Source organism: Sorex araneus, chromosome 6 (genome assembly GCF_027595985.1).
Source record: "Sorex araneus isolate mSorAra2 chromosome 6, mSorAra2.pri, whole genome shotgun sequence".
Lineage (NCBI taxonomy): Eukaryota > Metazoa > Chordata > Mammalia > Eulipotyphla > Soricidae > Sorex > Sorex araneus.
This window is the reverse complement of record NC_073307.1, coordinates 1,082,580-1,104,147: the sequence shown is the minus strand read 5'-3', so window position 1 is coordinate 1,104,147 and position 21,568 is coordinate 1,082,580. Positions and strand designations below refer to the sequence as shown.

Sequence of the window (21,568 nt, the reverse complement as noted above, 5' to 3'; positions counted from 1 at the left end):
TTTCTTTCTTTCTTTCTTCTCTCTTTCTGTTTCTCTCTCTTTCTGTTTCTCTCTCTTTCTTTCTTTCTTTCTTTCTTTCTTTCTTTCTTTCTTTCTTTCTTTCTTTCTTTCTTTCTCTCTCTCTCTTTCTTTCTTTCTCTCTCTCTTCCTTCCTTTCTTCCTTTCTTTCTTATCAAATTCCACTGATGATCACCAGGAATGTTCTGTGAGCATTCCCTTGTCTGCTTATTTCTACTGGGAATACCCTGGAATATCTTTCTCTCCATGTCTAAGAGGTCTCTAGGCTTATCTAGGAGGCTTGCAACCTGCATTAACGTTTCCTGTGTTGTATTTCGTCTCAGATGACCCTCACTAGCCTGGCTTCCCGGGGTATGGACTCCCTGGGAGAGTAGCTCTAGAGGTTCGGCCCCGGGTTCTGCCTAGTGAGCCCCTTCCCCAGCCTCCAATTCGGACTTTGACACAGGAGCTGAGAAGCCGCGGGCGCCCTCCTCTAGGAAGATGTTTCTGTCCGAAACTCTCCTGACCTCTTTGTTGAAGAACAAAATAATTTAGTAACAAAAACACAGTGGCTGCCAAAGGAAGAGAAAAAACCAGTTCCTGTAGGGCTGGAACAATGACTCCCCCTGCCCGGCTCCCCCGGGACTGGCGTGTTTCCTCCACACTTTATCTGGGCCCCGAAACAAGCGGGCTGGGCAGACCTCCTCAGTCCCACACCTTCTCCAGTGCTCCCCGGGCCCCGGCTGAGCTCCGGGGCAGCATGCAGCGCGTGGCCGTCGTCTGTCTCCTGCTGGCCGGCCTGAGCAGCGGGCAGGACTCGGGCACTGAGCTCTCCGACCCCCCTGCAGGTGGGTCATGTGGGGGAGCTGTGGTCCCGGGACCCTCACCAGAGGCGGCGATGCCCTGGTGGGGGGCAGGGGGCTGGGGGGAAGCGAGGGGGCGGGAAGTGGGCTGTGGGCGCAGGGCCTGGCGGTGTCCGGGGGCAGCTGAGTGGCGCGGGGCCTCCCGGCCGGACAGTGAGGGTGAGACGCGTCCTCTTGGTCGGCTTCTGCCGCGGCCGTGCTGTGTCCCCGGCACCGGGCCCCTCGGGACGGAGAGATACAAAGACCCCGAAAGCGCTGGCCTCGGGATTTCTGCACTGGACTGGGCGCCGCTGTCCCCGCCGCGTGGAAGGCAGGCGTCCGTCAGCGCCAGGGTCTGTTTGTCTTGTCTCGGCTCTGTCACCGAGTATCTTCGGGGGCAGGCGGGGTGGAGCGGGGTCACCGTCACCGTCTCTGACCCACACGGCCCCCGGCACACTGCGGGGACTGAGCGGGCAGAGCCCGGAGACACGCCGCGTTCTCACGGCTCCACAGCGCCCGGCTCTGCCAGCCGGCAGATGCAAGAAACGATTACGTGCGGCTTTTAACTCCTCCTGGGGGATTCACAGCAAGCAATTAAATTCCATCAGAGTTTATTAGGTTCCTAATACCTACTCAGCAGCGAGGGGAATACAGAAATAAAGGAGATATTGTCCTTCTCCGCAGTGGCCGCTGCGCTACTGAAAGCATGCCAGTGCAAGACGCACTCAGTGAGGGAAAAGCGACCCCAGCCTGCCACAAAGGAACCCAGGCGGGGAAGACGGACGCTACGGCGTCCTGGCAAATCTCAGCACCCACCATCACGGGGTGCTGTCCGCGGTGTTCTAACGTGCAGGGAGACTGCAGGGCCTCGGCGCTCTCCGCGGGTGGGTTTATCGCCACTTTCTCACGTCCGTGTGCAGATTTAGGACAGGTCCCTGGGCGGCCGGGAACCAGGACGCCCACACCCCAGGGCTGCCTCTCTCTCTCTCTCTCTCTCTCTCTTTCTCTCTTTCTCTCTCTCTCTCTCTTTCTCTCTCTCTTTCTCTCTCTCTCCCTCTCTCTCCCTCTCTCTCTTTCTCTCTCTCTCCCTCTCTCTCTCCCTCTCTCTCCCTCTCTCTGTCTCATTCTCTCTCTCGTTCTCTCTCTTTTCCTCCCTCCCCCTTTCTTTATTTCTCTACGTCTTTTTCTTCTGCCTTTCTCTCTCCCTTTGTCTCGATTTCCCTCTTCTTTCTTCCCGCCCTTCTTTCCCTTCCTGACTGACCCCAGGGCCTCTCACGAGTGGCTTGCTGCTGGGCCTGACCCCAGGCCCTTGCAGAATCCCTGAGGTTAGCTCGCGATGCCCATTCGGACCAGGACACTGAACTCAGGAGCCGTATTTGGGGGCTGGCCGGAGAGCCCAGCGGGTAGGGCGCTGCCTTGCACACAGCCAATCCGGGCCCAGTCCCTGGCGCCACGTATGGTCCCCTGAGCACTGTCTGATGTGCTCCAACCCCACAAACAGACTTACTTGGAAACTGGTTTTTTTAAAAGGAAAGAAATAAACATATGAAGTGCCTCGGGAATGACGTGTTAATCTGATACCCTAAGTGGCATCTCGAGACTGGCAGATGCCCGGGCTAGGCGGACGTGCCCGCGGAGGCGGCAGAGGCTCTGGACGGCGGCTGGTCCAGCCCTGCCGGCAGCGGGGCCCGTGTTCCCTGGCATTGTCTCCCGACGCAGCCTGGGGCGTCACCTCGATCACGGCCCACCTGGGCAGAGGCGGCAGTGCTGTGGCTTCCCCACCTCTGCCCCCACCCGAGCTGCGGTGTAGACACGACCCAGGGTCGCTCGGGAAAGGACAGGCTGGGCCTGGAGGGCCCGGGGGCTGGAGGAGCCTCCCCCGAGGGCACGGCCGGGCTGCACCGGGCTCTGACTGCTTTGTGTCTTTCCCAGATGCCACACGGAAATGAAGCGTTTCCTGGGCTGATTTATTAAGCTCTTTTCTTAATCCCTTGCGCCGGAAACACATTGATTTTGCAGTGCTCTATGTTCCCCCAGCTCGGAATTCCTCACACTTCATCCGCAGAGCTGAGTACTGAGGTTCTCATTCCCCTAGATTCACAAGTTGTCTGGAAGATCTACGTTTTCTGCATACCGATTTATTCCTAAATAATAATCTTTTAGATAAATGACTCCTTTTCTTTTGCCTGATGTTTTTGTAAGTCTTGATTTAAATAAGCACAATATCTTGTTTTGTGCTCTGAAAACCAAGGGGATCTTTTTTGCACGTGGCAGAGACCTTCTCTTATTTGGTTGCTGCTAGAACGCTTACCATCTCCAGCTTAGAAAACGGTTCTTCCAACATAATACTTATGGGGAGGGGACTGTTGGAAGGAGGTTTTCCTTCTATTTTCCAGAAAGGTTACTTAATTCTAGCTTCCACTGAGCAGACCCCTGAGTGCCTGTCAAGACCCTTTGGCCGTTAGGTCTGGATTGAGCCATGAGCTTTTATTTTATTTTCCCCCTGACTGTCAGGACTCAAATAATTGAAGTGAAGAAGGAGGGTTTCAAGAGGAGAGAGAGAGAGAGAGAGAGAGAGAGAGAGAGAGAGAGAGAGAGAGAGAGAGAGAGAGAGAGAGAGAGACTCTGGCAGTGATTTATTCTGCAAGTGTCATTGAGTTTTGAACTTCACATTAATTTAGGAAAGATTAAAATGTGTTAGTCATTTGCAAGCTGGAAAAAGCATCACTCTGTGGGGTTTGAATGAGAGTTTAATTGTTTAGAGGAATTCTTTTGTTCGTGACTGAGCCTTCCAGCTCGTGCAGGGAACCCGTGGAACAGGGGAGCAGAGAGAGCAAACTGCCCGTGCACAGACACTGCTCAATGCCGGGGTGCAGGAAGGCGAAGAGGCCCCAGGGAGAGAACACAGACCGGGCAGAGCCTCGCTTGCGGCCACCCCGGGCTCAGTCCCGACACCCCACTCGGGCCTCCAGGTCCCCGAGGACTGACCCCAGAGTGCAGAGCAGGGAGCAAGCCCTGAGCACTGCCGGGTGTGGCCCCAAACCAAACAAGCCCCAGAGCAGTCGGGGGCGGGGCGATGGCACAGCGGGGCGGGCACTTGTGGCAACCGCCGCCCACCCAGCTTCAACCCCAGGCACCCCAAGTGCTCCCCGAGCACCGCCAGGAGGATTTCCTGAGTACAAAGCCAGGAGTGACCCTTGAGCACTGCTGGGTGTGGCCCCCAAACAAGCAAACAAACTGGAAAACAAAGAGTGAGAAAGATTTGGCCCAGAAGTGAGGGACGGAGGAGGGTGAGCCAGTGCCGCTGGTCCTGATTGGCTGGTCCTTACTGGCGGGAGAGATCCGGAGAGTTCTCTCGGGGTGTTTTGGTGTAAGGACACAAGAAAGACTTTCATGTAAGAATGGAAATTCCTACGAGCCTGGGGCTCTAAGGTGGTGGTGGTGGGGGGGGACGCGGCAGGAGAGGAACCTCCCGAGTAGGGAAACGAGGCACAAACACAAGGAAGGTGACCAGCAGGGGCGAGGGCTGTAAGGCCGCCTCGGGTCAGAGTGGCCGAAGGTCAGAGGTGGGGTGGAAGTTCCCCAGGCCACTCAGGGTCCTCCAGGTGGGGGAGAAACCCCCGCCCTGCTAGTTTACCCCTCGGCGTGAGTACAGGAATTCCAAGACCCAGCTAGGAGGCGGGAAATCAATCTTCCAGCAGGATATTGATTAGACTATTGCTGTCAGGAGAGATAAAAATTTAAGAAAATAGTTCAGATGTTATTGCAAGCCCAGGAGTCTGTCAATAAAATGAAAAAGAGAGGTCTGGGGAAGGGGTGAAGGAAGCAGGAAGTCTGTAATCTGACACGTTATGGACTGCAATGAGAGGAAGAGAGATTGCTAGAGAGAGGGTTATCTCAATCACTAAGAAGAATGGCTCGCAGGCTGACGTGGGGAAGAGAAGAGGATGTCGTTAGGAGCGAAAAATAATGATCTTTTTGAACATGATAAGTCTGATGTCCTAGTTACTCAACTGGAGGTATCCACTGGTGAATCAAACCCTACGGGAAATAGTTGAAATGCCCCAGAGACGAGGGGATGCTGAGAGGCATTTCTTAATTCTTGATCCCTATAGTTCTTCATCCTGTGCACCAAGATTAGGGTAGAAAAGCAATTCGCTTCTTTCGTGTGTTTCTAACCCTCTTCCAGCATTAATTTTCCAACTCTAGCAGAGGAACAGAGAGAGCAAGTGTGTGTGTGTGTGTGTGTGTGTGTGTGTGTGTGTGTGTGTGTGTTCTCTCTGCAGCACTATCAATGCCTTGAAAGTAGGGGCTGTAAAAAGGAGAGAGAGAGAGTATGGGGAATATTGTCTGCCATGGAGGCAGGGGGAGGGTGGGAAAGGGGGGAGTATACCGGGGATATTGGTGGTGGGGAATGTGCACTGATGGAGGGATGGGTGTTTGGTCATTGTGTGATTGTAACCCAGACATGAAAGCTTGTAACTATCTCACGGTGATTCAATAAAATAAAAAGAAAGAAAGAAAGAAAGAAAGAAAGAAAGAAAGAAAGAAAGAAAGAAAGAAAGAAAGAAAGAAAGAAAGAAAGAAAGAAAGAAAGAAAGAAAGAAAGAAAGAAAGAAAGAAGGAGCTGCTTTTAGGGCTTACTTGTCTAGGAATAGCCCTAAACACACAGCAAAGCCAGTTAGGTGAACGAATGCATAAATGAATGAAATAGTTGCTCTGTGTTATTTTACTTATCAATTCTCTACCTTGTACTTGTAAAAAGTTTATGGACAGCCATGTCATAGCATATAACATGGTAAAAGTGGAATATTGTGGTTCCTGGTATGAAATTGGGCACTAGATACAAGGAAAAGATATATCAAAGGTTGGCCGGATCCCAACTCCAGCAGGAGAGAGGAGGGGAAAGATCAGGCCCAATTAATACCAAACCCATAGGAAGAGACACAGGAAGTGAAGCTGAGAGAGAAACATTGTGAAGAATAGCTACACAGAATGTAATTCTCCTTTTAGGGCTAGGACTATGCTACATATTATCTTATAGTTTGAGATAGTCAGAGGTATCTTCTTCACATCTAAAAAAATACAAAAATGACCTGTCATTTAAAAAAAGTAAAGTTTGCAAAATGGCAGAAAAAATGTAAATAAATCACGCACGTGCTTCATTCACGGTCTATCCGAGGTAACGTATTAGCGGCTTCAGAGCTCATTCTTCTATGTATTACTTCTGTTTCTCGGACTCACTGTCAACAGATTTCCCCAAATCGAATGATCAGTTTTGGGGAAGACGGTGCAGCATGAGCCGGTCCAGTGGGCAGTTACTCAGCCCTGCGCCCTGGCCTCCCCACGCCCCGGCCCAAGAGGCCCGGAGACCCAGTGCCTGGTGTTCTCAGCTTGCCGGTGTTACCCAGGACACCGAGGAGATCCTGAGCCCGAGTCCCTCTGAGGCTGTGCGTTCCTTAGCTGTGCGTTCCTTAGCTGTGCGTTCCTGAGCCGTCTGGACATTGCGCCGTCTCTGTCTCCTCCAGGGGCTGGTTAGACTTCAAGCGTCCGGCACGTGCTTTACGCGGGATGATGGCCCTGCAAGCCAGCGTGTATTTTTCCTCAGTCCCTGTTTTCCGCTCCTCCTCCCCGCTGAGCGCGGCCCGAGGTGCAGTGGTGAAGGCGGAGGCCGGTGAGCCGCACTCACCCCTGCAGCATCTCCTTCCCACTACGAGCCCCAGGTCACTGCTGCCGTGTCACCCGGTGGACCGTCGGCGGGTGCCGAGAGGAGCCCTTGCTGCTCCCGTCCCCAGGCCAGCCTGGAGGACACGCAGGGTCGGTCACTCCGAGAAAGGCCGCCCCAGGGCCACAGTCCGGCACCCGCGGGAAGGACGTTCTCTTGGGGACGGGACGGTGCGTGCCGTCTGCGTGGCTGTCCTTGGGTCCTCTCCGCCTCATTTGCTCCGTCCCTCTGACGCCGCTGCCCCTCCTGACAGCACCTGTACTGCAGGGTGCTCTCCTGGCCCCTGACTCAGTTACTCGGCCACGAGGCCCTCCCCAGGAGAAGCTCCGGGGTCACTCGGACGGTGACGCTGGAGAGTGACCGGCCCGGATGGAGCGGGGACGGCTGCAGACCTGTCCTCCCCTGGCCACTGCTGCCCGCCTGCATCCCCATCCAAGAGCAATCCCCTCAGGACCCCCGCGCACAGCCCTCCCAGCCCCCACCGTCGGGGCAGGCGGGATTTCCTTCCTTCGTTAGGCACATTCTTATCTGGATGGCGATGGCGAGCTAACGATTAGCGCCAGTTCCTGATTTATGTTCACTACATGTCTTTCTCTTCGTTCGAGAAATCACCGTCACTGTCACTGTCACTGTCATCCATTGTTCATCCATTTGCTCGAGTGGGCACCGGTAACGTCTCCATGGTGAGACTTGTTGTGACTGTTTTTGGCATATCCAGTACGCCACGGGGAGCTTGCCAGGCTCTGCCGTGGGGGCGGGATACTCTCGGTAGCTTGACGGGCTCTCCGAGAGGGGCGGAGGGATCGAACCCGGGTCAGCTGCGTGCAAGGCAAACACCCTACCCGCTGTGCGATAGCGCCAGCCCTTCGAGAAATAAACCAAGCAATGATCATGACTCTGGATGGACAGTCCGGGCCCCGCAATGAGCAGGGGTGGCCTGAGTCCGAGAGGGGCAGCTGACAGTGAGCTGGCCGAGCACTGTCTGGGGAGGCACTTGTGCTCTCCTCTGAAATGGGAACCTCCTTTAACCTGCTGTAACCGGTCAGAGTCTGGCCTGACCCACGTTATTAGTGCCGAACCCTGAGTCGGGACCTGGGCTGTGGTCCTGCCCCCGGAGGCCTGCCTCGGTGACACCCAGCCACCCAGCACCCTCCCCACGGCCCTGTGAGCTCCGCCCTCTCACCAAGGGGTCACCCTTGGTGCCACCACAGTGTGAGGCCTTGCAAGCACTCAGCAGAGGGAAAGGGCAGAAGCCACAGTGGAGGTCACGAGGGCCCTGGTCCCCGCCACGCCTCAGGAAACCTGCCGTGGAGCCCCCCACCCCGTTTCTGGGGACTTGATCATTTCCGTCTCCCAATCAGGTGAAAGAGGCTCAGAGGCCACCGTATCCCTGACACCAGGCTGTGCTCACAGCCACACTGCGGGCTGTTCTCTGGACCCTTCTCCTGCAGTGTCTCCGTTAAGCCAGAACTTGTGTTGAAATTAAGTAAATTTAGGGGCTGGAGCGATAGCACAGCAGGTAGGGCATTTGCCTTGCACGTGACCAACCCGGGCTCGATTCCCAGCATCCCATACGGTCCCCTGACTGAGCACTGCCAGGAGTCATCCCTGAGCATCGCCGGGTGTGACCCAAAGGGAAAAAAAAAGCAAATTTTACTGATCAAAAAAGGGAAGGCTCCAGATTTGCCACTTCAGTGATTCAGGCGTTGATGCCCCCTCCCACCCCCACCTCTGACTAAATCCAGTAAGATCGTGGTTCTCCGAATGGCCTCGTTCACGAAGGGTGGCCTGTGTCACTTCCTGAACTCAGTACCCGGTTGGAAGGGTCAGCGTGCACCAGCACCCGGTGTTAGGCTGCTGGACAAAGCTGTGTGGGGTCTCCTGGCAATGCCCCCGGCTGCCGCGGGCTCAGAGAAGGAGAGAAACGGAGAGAAAGTGGCCACGAGGAAATTAATCACTGGGGAATCCTATTTATAATTCCTCTGGAGCCAGCCAGTCTGGGTTCAGACCCCAGCTCTGCCACGTGCTATCTGAGTGGACTTGGCAGGGCCCTTCTCCTCCCGCCTCCTGGCCCCTGGCTGGATGGGCGAGCCGTCCCCTCCCAGCCCATCACACAGAGAGAACACGGCAACAGTGTTCGCATGAGCGAACTCTCGGTCTTACCGACCTAATGATTCATTACTCCTGTGACAGCTGGCATCCCTTGTTTAAGTAAATTGCTCTATTTCAAAACTGACTCCTGGCCTGGGGAGACAGTCCAGAGATTTAGACACTTGCTTGCATGCAGCTGACCTGAACTTGGTCCCCCAAGCCACGCCAGGACTGATCCCTGAGCACAGAGCCAGAAGTCAGCCCTGAGCACCACCAGGTGTGGCCCCAAAACAAAAGCAAAAGCTAAACCAGATTCCCGTCTTGAGCTGGCAAATATTTAAATCCCAGGTGAAAGACTGGCACATGGGAATTTCCACATCAGGCTGGGGACAGGCCGCGGGAAGGTGACTGTCTTGGGGGCGAGTGTGTTTTTAGCCGCAGTATACGCAGGCGTATTCCAGCCCATGCAGACCCTGTGTCTCCTCGAAAGCCTCACGCATCTGACTCACTGTGTCGATGAATCGCCCAGGCTGATACTCGAAAGTGTGTCTGCACTTACGGAGTGTCGTGGGCGGGGTGCTCTGGGCAGTGCTCAGCGCTGCGGTGACCAGGGCTTGGGCACCTACCGTGCGTTCCAGCGCTGAGCTGCCCGCACACAGTCCCTCCTTCCTTCCCGTCTCTAACCCCCTCAGGTCATGGGGGAATTGGGTGTTAAAGAGAGAGCGGGGCTTGGGTGTAGCTCCTCCGCGTACAATAAGGAAACTGAGTCTGACACTAAATGTTACCTAGACTCGATCTCATTAATTTTTAAATGAGGGGAAAAACCTTAATGATACAACGTTGGTGCTACGTGAGAACCGGAACAAGCCTGCTGTGGGCCTGTAAGTTAGAAACCAGTGCTCCGAGTGAGTCACCGTGTGTGAGCTCTCTCGCCCGGGAGGGAAAGGAGGCGCTCTGCCCCCCCCCCCCCCGCGTCCCCTGAGGCAGGGCCGCGGCCGGCCCCCGCCCCGCCCACTAGACCACCGCCTCACCTGCCCACGCCAATGGACGCCTTCTCTGCCCCCGTCAGGAGTGAGGGCAGGCACAGAGAACACAACGTTATTTGCATCACACGTTGAATTTGCTTTTAACTGAAGCAGCAGGGAAAATTGCCTTCCTGTGGTTTGAGCTGTGAAACTGTCCTCCGAGGTGTTCAGAAATGTGAAGACACTGTCGAGACTGTGGCCAGCCGTGCCCCGTCCACTCGCCTCGTGTGACCCCTCCACCAGCCTGCAATGCCTCCAACCATTTCTTTCCTGCAAAGTCAGTGCTCAGAATCTACTTGTTTAAACATTTATTCTCGGCAATTGCACCACTAGGGTTAAACTACACGAGTCAACAGGCTTTCTGGGACAAGCCTCCTCCTAGATCTCGGACGTGTGGTGACCCCTAGGAACTGCCTCTGGTTTAACCTGGAGACGCTTATTTCTCTGGAAGCCAGAGCTGGACACCCCCATGCTCCCCTGGCTCGTCTCCGTGACTGGGAGCCCTCGGGGTTCCTCCCAAGACTGCGGCTGGCATGTGCCAGTGTCACTGGGGAATCTTTCCTGGCTCGCTAACGGACCCGACTTGCCCTGTGACGCTGACGTGCTGTCCGTTGTCGTGTGGTGGCCAAGAAAGCTTCCTTTCACCTAGGCCAGTCACAAAGATGGCCAGATACCTGAACAGAGCAGCAAATCTCTCCTGAATCAGCCTCACAAGAAAGTGAGCGAGACGCTTTCACTCTCTGCATCCTTGTGAGGCAACCGTGAGCCTCTGAGTTCAGACCAGCCCTCGCCCAGTCAGACTCAAGCACAGGAACAACCCTGAAAAGCATCTGTGAAGATACCTAGGCAGGCCTCTTCTCTGAAGCTCCTACAACGACGGGCAACTCACTTTATTCTAATTCCGTCCAGAAACAAAGTATAAGACAATTCACTTAGTCCCATGATTTCAGAAATTTCATTCACTGGGGCTGGAGCGGTAGCACAGCCTTGTATGCAGCCGACCCAGGTTTGATCCCCAGCATCATCTGGTCCCCCAAGTACCACCACAGTAATTCCTGAATGCAAAGCCAGGAGTAATCCCTGAGCATCACTGGGTATGACCCCCCAAAAAAAAGTTTCAAAAAAGAGTCATTCATCATTAAATAACTAAAATGTCTTATGCAAAGGAGACCTGAGAAATAGTCGAGTTGCTTTGTCAAACCCTCCAACACACATCAACATGTTATTTCCCCGTATGTTACATAAAATGCACAGACAAGTGTCGCATAATAATGCCCTCGACTTCCCTCTTGCTGACGTGTCCTGCTTCCTGTCATCCTGAGCCAAGCAAGGGTCGACCTCTCAGTCTTTATCTCCCGCCTGTCACCCCAGCGGCACTGGTACAGCTGTTTGAATGGACCCTAACAAAGGGTTTCTGTACGTCTGACCTCGAGTGCTCGAGCTTGGCCCCCATCCTGTTATTCCTAGATACGTCCCCTCTGGGCAGGAGAGTTCCTTCTACTCCCTCGCGTTTCCTTCCTTCGGGAATTTGCAGATAGGGTTGCTGGAAAGCAGCTGCTCTGAGTAGGAAAGGCCGATTCTCTCCCAGGAGAGACATTTCTCAGCCGGCAGCTACCAGAAGGCATTTCCTCCTGTTTCCCAGGTGATATTGCTTGTATGTGATCTGAAGAGATTTGACGGTGGGAGGGGACGGAAAGGGGAGACCGAGGTGGGGAGGGGGAGAGGAGGGAGCTGTAGAGCCCGAGGAGGGGCCTGGCCCAGGAGAATGAGCCGCCGGACGGGGAGACCCGGGTGGGAAGGAGGGACGGAGGAGCTGGAGGGGTGCCGTGGGGGTCGGGCTCTGGCCTGCAGACCCCCCTGGCCCCAGGACCCGGGAATGGGCAGACCCCCGAGCACTCGTGCTCATCAGCGTTCCCCCTGCAGCCCCCGTGGCCTCACGTTCTCCTGCTCCGGCCGGAACACGGGCAGGTGTGTGGTCTGCTCAGCCCGACGCCCGACTCTGGCTCCCGGCGACACCCTGAGGACCAGGAACCCTCTCCTGAGCGCTCGCCCCAGGACCCCCGGCCCCGGCAGGAGGCCCTCAGCTGGCCCCTCCGCTTGCCCCACCGGCCTTGCCATTAATTCAGTGTCGTTCTTTCCTGCCCTACTCAGCACAATGGGAAGCAAGGCTTGGCCAAGACAAATATTGGTGGAAGCAGTGAAATCCCCAGGGCAGGCGGCTGGCAACTCACTCGCGGCTGCTTCTGACTCCCCTCGGCCTCCACGAGTGCTGGCAGCCGGGCCCCTCCGGCTCCAGGCTGCAGAGGGACCCGGCCACCGTGTCCCCGCAGCACGCAGTGGGGCCAGGCAGCAGCATTCCCTGGCGCAGGCGGGAGAGGCTGGGAAGGCGAGTCTGTGGGAGGGGAGGGGAGGGGAGGGGAGGGGAGGGGAGGGGAGGGGAGGGGAGGGGAGGGGAGGGGAGGGGAGGGGAGGGGAGGGGAGGAGAGGAGAGGAGAGGAGAGGAGAGGAGAGGAGAGGAGAGGAGAGGAGAGGAGAGGAGAGGAGAGGAGAGGGGAGGAGAGGAGAGGAGAGGAGAGGGGAGGAGAGGAGAGGAGAGGAGAGGGGAGGGGAGGGGAGGAGAGGAGAGGAGAGGCTGAGGGCTGGAGTCCGGCAGCAGGGGCAGCAACGCTCTCCTTAGAAACCACAGAGGGACCCGCTCACTGCTCACCTCCTGCCTGTGCTCACTGAACTTCTGAGCTGCGTTAGGGACCGAGAGACTCCCCTGGCCCGACAGGCAGCTCCAGAAGCTAGCCGACCCTCACGCCCCAGGCCGGAGCCTGAGCTTCCCCTGAGAGAACGGGGTGAAGCAGTCTAGTCCGGACATGCTTTCTCAAGGAGAATGCTAAAGATGCAAACTCATGTGCATATTTGGAACAAGAAAATATTACGATAATTTAGAGGGAAAACTTATATGTATGGCTGTAGACAAAAATAGGCTACATAGGTGATTTGAAAAATAGAAATTCCATGAGAATTTACTAACAAACTACTAAAGAGTTCATCAAGGTTCCTGAATATCGCACTGTCGCACTGTCTTCCCATTGTTCATTGATTTGCTCGAGCGGGCACCAGTAACGTCTCCATGGTGAGATTGTTTTTACTGTTTTTAGCATATTGAATAGGCCAGGGGTAGCTTGCCAGGCTCTGCCGTGTGGGCGAGATACTCTCAGTAGCTTGCCGGGCTCTCGGAGGGGGATGGAGGAATCTAACCCGGGTCGGCCACACGCAAGGCAAACCCCTACCCGTGTGCTATCGCTCCAGTCATTCCTGAATATAGAATACAGTAATTTTATTCCTATCTATGCAACATATTTAAAAAACAATTTTTCAAAATTCCATTTATAGAAATATCAGTAAACATAAAATACCTACAAAACATTCTAATAAAGATGCATAATTTCTATAAGAAAAGCAATAAGAACTTATTGAGTGACATTTTTTTAAATGTCCAAAGTTGTGGAAATACAACATGTTCATTGACTAGACATCTCAGTAATTGAATGGTGCTCATTTTCTCCTACTGGATCTGTAGATCTAATATAATTTAAACAGAATTACCAATAGACGATTGTAGAATGTGACAAGCTGATATATATTGATGGAAAATAAATCAAGTCAATAAAATTTAAGTATTTCTCAAGGAATTAAAAACAAGAGGGCAAGCGGGGGCTGGAGCAGTAGCACAGCGGGCAGGGCGTTTGCCTTGCACTCGGTCGACCCGGGTTCGATTCCCGGCATCCCATATGGTCCCCTGAGCACTGCCAGGAGTGATTCCTGAGTGCATGAGCCAGGAGTGACCCCTGTGCATAGCCAGGTGTGACCCAAAAAGCAAAAAAAAAAACAAAAACAAGAGGGCAAGAGATAGAGTACTGTGAGGCGGCAGTTGCGTCACACATGGCAGACCCTGATTCCATCTCTGGTGCCCCCAAGTGGTCCCCAAGCCCTGCCAGGAGTGATCCTTGAGCACGGAGTCAGAAGTGAAAATCCCCAAAGACTGTGCTGTGCGAGTTACTGGGCGCATGGAAAGATACGGCTGTGGAGGCAGCTCACACAGGAGACGGGGGAGCGGGTGGCAGAGCTCAGCAGAGAGCTCTGAAGCCACAGCCAAAACGGGTCTTTGAGGGGACAGTAAGCGGGCGGGAAAGCAGAGGACTCTGAGAGGACTCCGCGTCCAGTGGCGGGTGCTGGGGAGCACTGAGGAGGAGCCCTGCGTCACGCTGTCCGCAGAGGCACCCCCAGGTGAAATGCTGGCTTAGGTGCAAATGCAAGCTTAAAGCCTTTAAGAAGTAAAGAGAGACTATCTTGATAATCTTTTTTGCTTGGAACGTGCACACCAAGACTAGCCACAAAAGAAAGGACAAAGTTATTGCACTAGAACAGATTATTATCAAAAGGCACGGTGGGAAAGTCCAGACAGCCGCACAATGAGAAGCTGTTTTACATTATGCAAATGAAAAGACTCATCTGAAACGCACATTAAAAACTCTGCATTCATAAGGAAAAGAAAAAAATAGCAGATTGACATAAGCTCTTCAAATTCTGCACAAAAATGAAAAAATAAGTATTCTTATAGCATCATTTTTGTAACATGCTCCTTTGAACTATAACATATAGTGTATAATACCGAGAGCATCCTGCCCGCACAGCAGGGCCTGGCAAGCTCTCCGTGGCGTATGCAATATGCCAATATAGTAACAATGACGGGTCTCATTCCCCTGACTCTGAAAGAGCCTCCTATGCGGCACTGCTGGGAAGAACGAGTAAAGTGGCTGCTAAAATCTCAGGGCTGGGGCCGGAGCGATAGCACAGCGGGTAGGGCGTTTGCCTTGCACGTGGCCGACCCTGGTTCGATCCCCGGCATCCCATATGGTCCCCCAAGCACTGCCAGGAGTAATTCCTGAGTGAAGAGCCAGGAGTAACCCCTGTGCATCACTGGGTGTGACCCAAAAAGCAAAAAAAAAAAAATAAAAATAAAAATAAAATAAATAAAATAAAATCTCAGGGCTAGGACGAATGGAGATGTTACTGGTGCCCCTCAAGCAAATCGATGATCAATGGGATGACAGTGATACGGTAATACAGTGAATACGCTATTATACAATTCTTTAGTTTATGATATGCTGACAATGAGAATTAGTAGTGCCTACTATCTCTAAACTAGTCTGTGAAGCAACTCAAATGTCTCTGGATTGTAAAATGCGTGATGGGCATTTTGTTTTGTTTTGTGGCTACAGGGGCAGTTCCCAGGGGCTGCTCCCGCTCTGCTCTCAGGAATTACTCCTGGTGGTGCTGGGGGTGACCAAAGTCTGGTCAGCTGCGTGTAACACAAATGCCCGACCTGCTGTACCATTGCTGGCCCCATGACGGGCATTTTCATTCAACAAACTATGTACAGTAGTAACAATAAACATTCTGTAGCTATCGTCAATAAAATTTAAAAAATTAGAACATGGAGCTACACAAACAGATTTAGCTAGTATTACCTTTTGTGTGAAGTCAAAATCAAGCCCATTATAGCGAGAGGAATATCTGACAGCAAGTCTCTCAGGCCAGGCAGTAAGTCAGTACCCCGAGTGCTTGTGCCCTGGTGCGTGCGGCAGGGGGCAGGGGAGGCAGCCTGCCCCCAGCACCTGCCACTCACCAGCCAAGGCTGGCTCACAGCACTGCTTCAGGCCCGCCTGCCCTCCAGGCGTGTCTTAGGATTTTTCACTTTGGGGTCTATGTTAACTTTTACAGTTGCAATCAAAGTTTGAGAAAAGCGATAAAATATAGATGCGGGTTGAAGAAACTTACAGCGAAAGCAGGAATTTATTCCAAAGGAAATCTACGGTAATGACAAGACTCTTCAAGTACTTAGCCACAGTTAGTAAGCACCTGGGAAGGCTGAATGCGCTGAATTAGAATTTGTTAAGACATCACTTGTATCACTTGTCATCCGGTTGCTCATCTAGTTGCTCAAGTGGGTGCCAGTAATGCCTCCATTCGTCCCTGTCCTGTGCTAGTGTAGCCCAGTGGCGTCTGCTCACTCCAGGAACACGAGGAGCCTCAACTGGTTCATTCAGGGTCTTGACGAAGAAGTCTGACCATCTCGTAGGTGGGCGGCCACTCGGTCTTTTGACGTCCCGTGGAATCCAGACACATCCAGGAGGAAAAAAAAAAGTGATGGAAAGAAATGTCCAAGTCCCCTGAGGGTTGTGTGACAGGAACAGTATCTTTGGAAGCCAGTCTCTGTTTTATTGGGAGGACACTATCCGGGGCCTAGGACAGCCCGCCCTGGACAGGAAGGCACAATCACGCGTCAGCACACTCCCACCTTCCCTGTAGGGCGCCCCCCATGCAGGGTCAGACGTCAGAGGGACTCACCTCTGCTCAGTGCCACCGCGGGGTCCTGCGAGGTGCCACTCTGATGTGCTCAGCCAGCGGGGGCATCCGTCACCTTTCGTTTGCACTTGCCACTGGTCTGTCCCTCTCCGGGAAGGCTAATGAAGATGCATGGGCTCCCATCCCCCATCTGCCGGGTCCCCTCCACGAGTTCGGGTTCTGGTTTCGAGGTCCACCTGAGAGCTTCTGCTGAGGCAGGCGTGAATGCTTAACGGCCCCAGGGTGACAATCTCAACTGAACTCGACTTCCTCCTCTTCCATCTCACTCGGGTTAAGACAGTGCTGAAAAATTAGCCATCTTAATACCTCTACTGCAAACCACAGCACCCAAAAGGAGAGAGGGAGCAAAAGGGAGTGTCCTGCCACAGAGGCAGGGTGGGGTGGGGGGAGGGCGGGGTGGGGGTGGTGGGAGGGATGCTGGGACCATTGGTGGTGGAGAATGGGCACTGGTGGAGGGATGGGCACTCGACCATTGTGTGACTGAAATGCAAGCATGAAAGTCTGTAAGTCTCTAACTGTACCTCACGGTGATTCACTAATAAAAGTTTTTTTAAAGATTAGCCATCTTAGAAGTGATAAATTATTGATTTAAAGTATTCGTAAGCAAATATTATGCTCTTCTTCATAGGATGGTACATCTGTTGCTATAATTTGGTGACAATGATGCGTTATGAGTCTCTTATAAAAACCTGGAGGGCGGGCAAACTGGCACATGCCAACCTGCTCAACTCATGAGTCTACTAGGATCAGGGGCCACTCGGCAATGCCCAGGGGAAGCTTCCGGAACCGAAGGCAAGGTCCTGCATGCAAGCCTACTCTCAGACATCTCCCTGGTCCATGGATAGAATTTCAAATACTTAAGGTGTTTAATTGACCAAATATAAAAGTGGAATTAAATACTAAAACGCCCTAAAAGTAACTGCTAAATTTTCTGCATTAATCAATAGTATAATAATATTTGTAAATCAAATTTATAAGTGTAAGGGTAAAATTGATTTTACTTATAACGTGAATTTTTAAAAAGTGAATATTAACTTTCAAAATCAAGTTAATATTTGAAAAACCTTAAACAAAGTATACACTTGGGGACAATTTTGCAAAAAGTTTCCATCAAAGGAAAGAGATTACAATTTGAAGAAAGTGTTGGTAAAACACATCTTAAGTATTAGCTATACGAACGTAAGATACGGGCTATGCCATCCCTGTGCAGTGTGGAGCAGACGATGCGTTCAGCCTGGGTCTGTGCTGCGGGAAGGGCTCGGTCACCCAGTGCTCATGGTGAGGACTGAGCTGTGCAGAGAGGAATTCCGGAGGGAAGATGGTCACCGTGGGTAGATACGGCTTCCTGCGGGTGCTACACCCTCAGGAGAACTTAAGAAATAGAACCCAGCATATTCTGTGGAGGATTATTAAATAAAAAGGAGAAAGAAAAGCAGAAGCGAAACTACAGGACAGGCAACAAAGCCTGATCTTTGAGGATGAGGGGGCGGGAAAGCTGCCAGCCCAGCCTGAAGCCCCTCTGGGGTCGGCCCGTCTCAGGGCGTCCGCGCTGCCAGCACCGCGTGTGGCTAAGTCTGGGGGCACCCAGCCCTCGGGGGCCCAGCCAGGTTTGCCTGCTGAGGCTCTCACGGGGGTTGCCACTGTCCACTCGCTGCAGGCTTGAATTTGCTGCAGAAAGCCGAGATGTAAGAGCTGTTGGCAGGCCTGCTGTGCTAGGGGGGGTATTACAGGGCAATGCGGAGCTAAGACCACCCATCAGCTAAAGGCTCGCCCTACATGCAATCTTGAACCCAACTTTGACACTCAGAAGGGAGAAATGGAAGGACACACTGTACTGAAGGAATTTTTCTACATTTCTAGCAGGGTAAATTACTTTTTCTTGGAGTGAGAGCACAGCAGGTAGGGCATTTGCTTTGCATGCAGCCAACCTGGGTTTGATTCCTCCGCCCCTCTCAGAGAGCCCGGCAAGCTACCGAGAGTATCCCGCCTGCACGGCAGACCCTGGCAAGCTACCCGTGGTGAATTCGATATGCCAAAAACAGTAACAACAAGTCCAACAATGGAGACATTACTGGCGCCCACTCAAGCAAATCGATGAGCAATGGGATGACAGTGACAGTGACAGTAAAAATTTCAATATTGGCTGGATATATTTAATCAATCCATTATTTGCTTGCTCCATAAAGACAAAAGCATACTAACAATTATACTCTTCAGTTAGACTTAGTAAAGTCTTAAATCTCAGAGTTTTACCTTAACATTAAGAATTTGGGGCCAGAGAGATAGTACAGGGATAAGGTGCGTATCCTGCTCACAGCTGACCTGAATTTGATCCCCTACACCCAGGATGGTCCCCAAGCTGGCCAGAAGTGACTCCTGCATACAAAGCCGGGAGTAAGCCCTGAGCATGGCTTGGTGTGAACAAAAGAAGCCAGCAGACATAAAAGAACCAATGTAGACTGAATTAAAATGCTGCTTTATCATCTTTCTTGTAATGGAATAAGAAGAGGAAATTTTCTAAGTACCACAGCTTTCCTACAGTGTCCCCACAAACATAATTAAAAATTTATAAATGATAATTATGGGTTCTATTATGTTATTTCATAGCTCATGTACTTTGTTGATGCATTTTACTTCAAGTTATCATAGACTTTCCTTGATGGGCTTCATGAATAAAGTGCACTTGCCCATTTATTTTCTCGAATATTTGTAAAATAATTATTTTTTTCATCTACTATAAGGTCAGTAATTTTAAGACACTGTTCTTTTCAGTTTCAGTAAATATAATATTAAGTTAGAGAAAGAAATTATATTGTAGAAACCTAAATTTGAAAGGTACTCAATTTAGTTTCAGACCATATTCCCTCAAATCCAGTAGTCAATTATCTCAAGCCCTTTTTATTCCTCTCCGAGATCCAGTTTACATCTTCACTCATGTCCTTCTCTATTCTTTGACGTCTTTGACCGCTAGCCTAAGGATACAGTGGTTCAAAATGAATGAATGCATGGGGCTGGAGCAATAGTACAGCAGGTAGGGCTTTTGCCTTGCATGTGCCGACCCGGGTTCAATTCCCAGCATTCCATATGGTCCCCTGAGCACCGGCAGAAGTAATTCCTGAGTGCATGAGCCAGTAATAACTCCTGTGCATCGCTGGGTGTGACTTAAAAAGCAAAAAAAAAAAATTAAAAAATAGAATGAATGTATACAAATCTAATCATTGGCGAACAAAGTAACAGTTACTTCTTAAGTATATTTCATAATCTCATCCCTGCAGTTCCATTTGAGGAAGATCTTAAAATAGAATTCAAATTCATTCTTTGTTTTCAGGACTTCTTTTGGCTTTAAACTTTTTCTGGATGCATTTAATCCTGTAATGCTTCACCAAACTTGTGTATTTTTTGGTTTTGTTCTTTTATTTCACACAACAGAGCCTGGCAAGATACCCATGGCGTACTCGATATGCCAAAAATGGTAACAATGATGGTCCTCATTCCCCTGATCCCGAAAGAGCCCCCAGTATACCATCGGGCTACACTAGCACGCGACGGGGACAAATGGAGATATTACTGGTGCCCGCTCAAGCAAATGGATGAACAATGGAATGACAGTGATACAGTTCTTTTATTTATAGTTCTTCCTCATAAACGTTATCTTGTAAACAAACATTAATTCATCTGATCATCGCCCTTTTAAGGTTAGTCACCTTAGTGTTAGCCAAGATATAAATAACACAGACCAACGTCCTGCCGTTTCTACGCTTGACCTGCTGGACCGAGGGGAGGTGGCAGTGGGGGCCGGGGGGCAGACGTCTCTCTGGGGAAGGCTGGAGTTGGAACAGCGAATTCGTGGACGCATGACTGACAGTGCTGTAAACCCTGGTGCCACAATTTTAAAAATTAAAAAAAAAACAACAAGCAAAGACCATCTGGAATCTTAGCCTGGATTACTTACTGTTGCCTTGCTCGGGGTCACGCCCACAGTGCTCCGGCGATGCTCCCGGTGGACGTGCTGAGGGCAGACCCCCTCTCACACGCACAGGGACGGGGGTCAGGGGCCCGAGGCCTGGCCTGGGCCACTGGCAGGTGTGAAAGTCAGATTTTCCTGAAGAACAATACACCTTTAAAAAACCCGGTTCTATCACTTGTAGACTTAAGTCTGGTGATGGTCGTACCGCACGAGGCAGAAACCAGGCGCCCACTCAAGCCCAGCCCAGGGGCTCTTGCCTAATCCTCCCTCTGCAGTGCTCTGCTCACAGTGGTGTCTGAAACGTCACAGGAGACGTGCGTCCCATACTCGGGCCCTAGCTGCTGTCCTTTCTGTCAGTCCCTGCAATGCCCAGCTTCGGGTCTCTGGTTCTCAAAGAAGAAGGCGGGAGAAGAAGGTGGGAGCACCGGGCAGGGCGGGCTGCCCGAGCAGAGCCCGTCTCAGCGGCCAGCCGCGGAGGGACGCCATCCTCACAAGGTTCTGCCGCGGCAATGACGAAGTTAGACAGCAGAACGTCTCGATAAGCTCAGGGGTCAAGGGTCAGGGGTCTGGGAGCCAAGAGACATGGTTCACTCCCCTGTGGCCGTCTAAGAGTCCAGCATCACTCTGCCCTAAGCTGAGTCCACTTCTCAGCATGTCAGCCAGCTCGCAGAGAAAGGGCGTGGTTGCTGCTGTCTATATAGAACGTGGCTTTTGGGGATTTTTTTGGGCAATATTTAGTGGTGCTTTAATTAAGGACCAGTGGCCTCACTCTGTTCTGTGGGATCATTATTCCCTTTGAAAAACGAGCTGAAGTTATTTCTTTTGAGGAAATGACTAATGAACTAATAAGGAGAGATGGGATACAAAAACTCAGAGTGGCATAAGAGTGAATGAAATTCCGACACACTTTCCTTACTTCAGTCTAGGGATTAAATCTGAGGTGGCCACTGCAGCCAAATCCAGCAACTCCTGTGGCTTTCTCACCAAAAGGCTGCTAAAGCGACAGGAGCTTGGCAGACACTCTGGTAGTCAGTCAGTGACAGCTCTAAACTTAGCGAGTTCACTTTACCTTTGTCACACAGGATATGAAGTGTTGTGCTTTCATTTGTTACAAAACTCTCCGTGGAGATTGGAAAAACGCCAAGGACATGAGGAATATTTCACAAATTAGCCCCAAGTGAACTTGGATCAAAATAACCTCGAACCCAAACTTCACCGTCACCCGAGGCCAGAGAGATAGTCCAGGGTAGGACACTTGTCTCCCATGTGACTGACCCTTGTTCGGTCCCCACCAAGAGTTTACTGAAGGACAGAGCCAGGAATAACCCAAATAATTCACCCCCCCCCAGCAAAACAACATTTTACCAACATTCCACATGACAGACAGCATAGGAGAGCAGAGAGATATTTGTAGGTCGTCATGAGGCGTAAGCAATAATGGTTTAGCAACAATTTTATGTCACTGACAAATTTCACCAGTATATCCTCTGTCACTGTCACT

The 21,568-nt window shown here is 51.8% G+C and overlaps 1 protein-coding gene across 1 annotated transcript in view; it reads left to right on the top strand.

The window, feature by feature from the left end:
- The first annotated feature begins 699 nt into the window (after nucleotides 1–699).
- EMCN (endomucin) overlaps nucleotides 700–21,568 on the top strand; it is a 70,250-nt gene continuing 49,381 nt past the window's right edge. Inside the window, exon 1 of the mRNA XM_055142748.1 lies at nucleotides 700–845. Coding sequence (XP_054998723.1) covers nucleotides 758–845 — 88 coding nt within the window. The 5' untranslated portion in view covers nucleotides 700–757. The remainder of the gene's footprint in view (nucleotides 846–21,568) is intronic.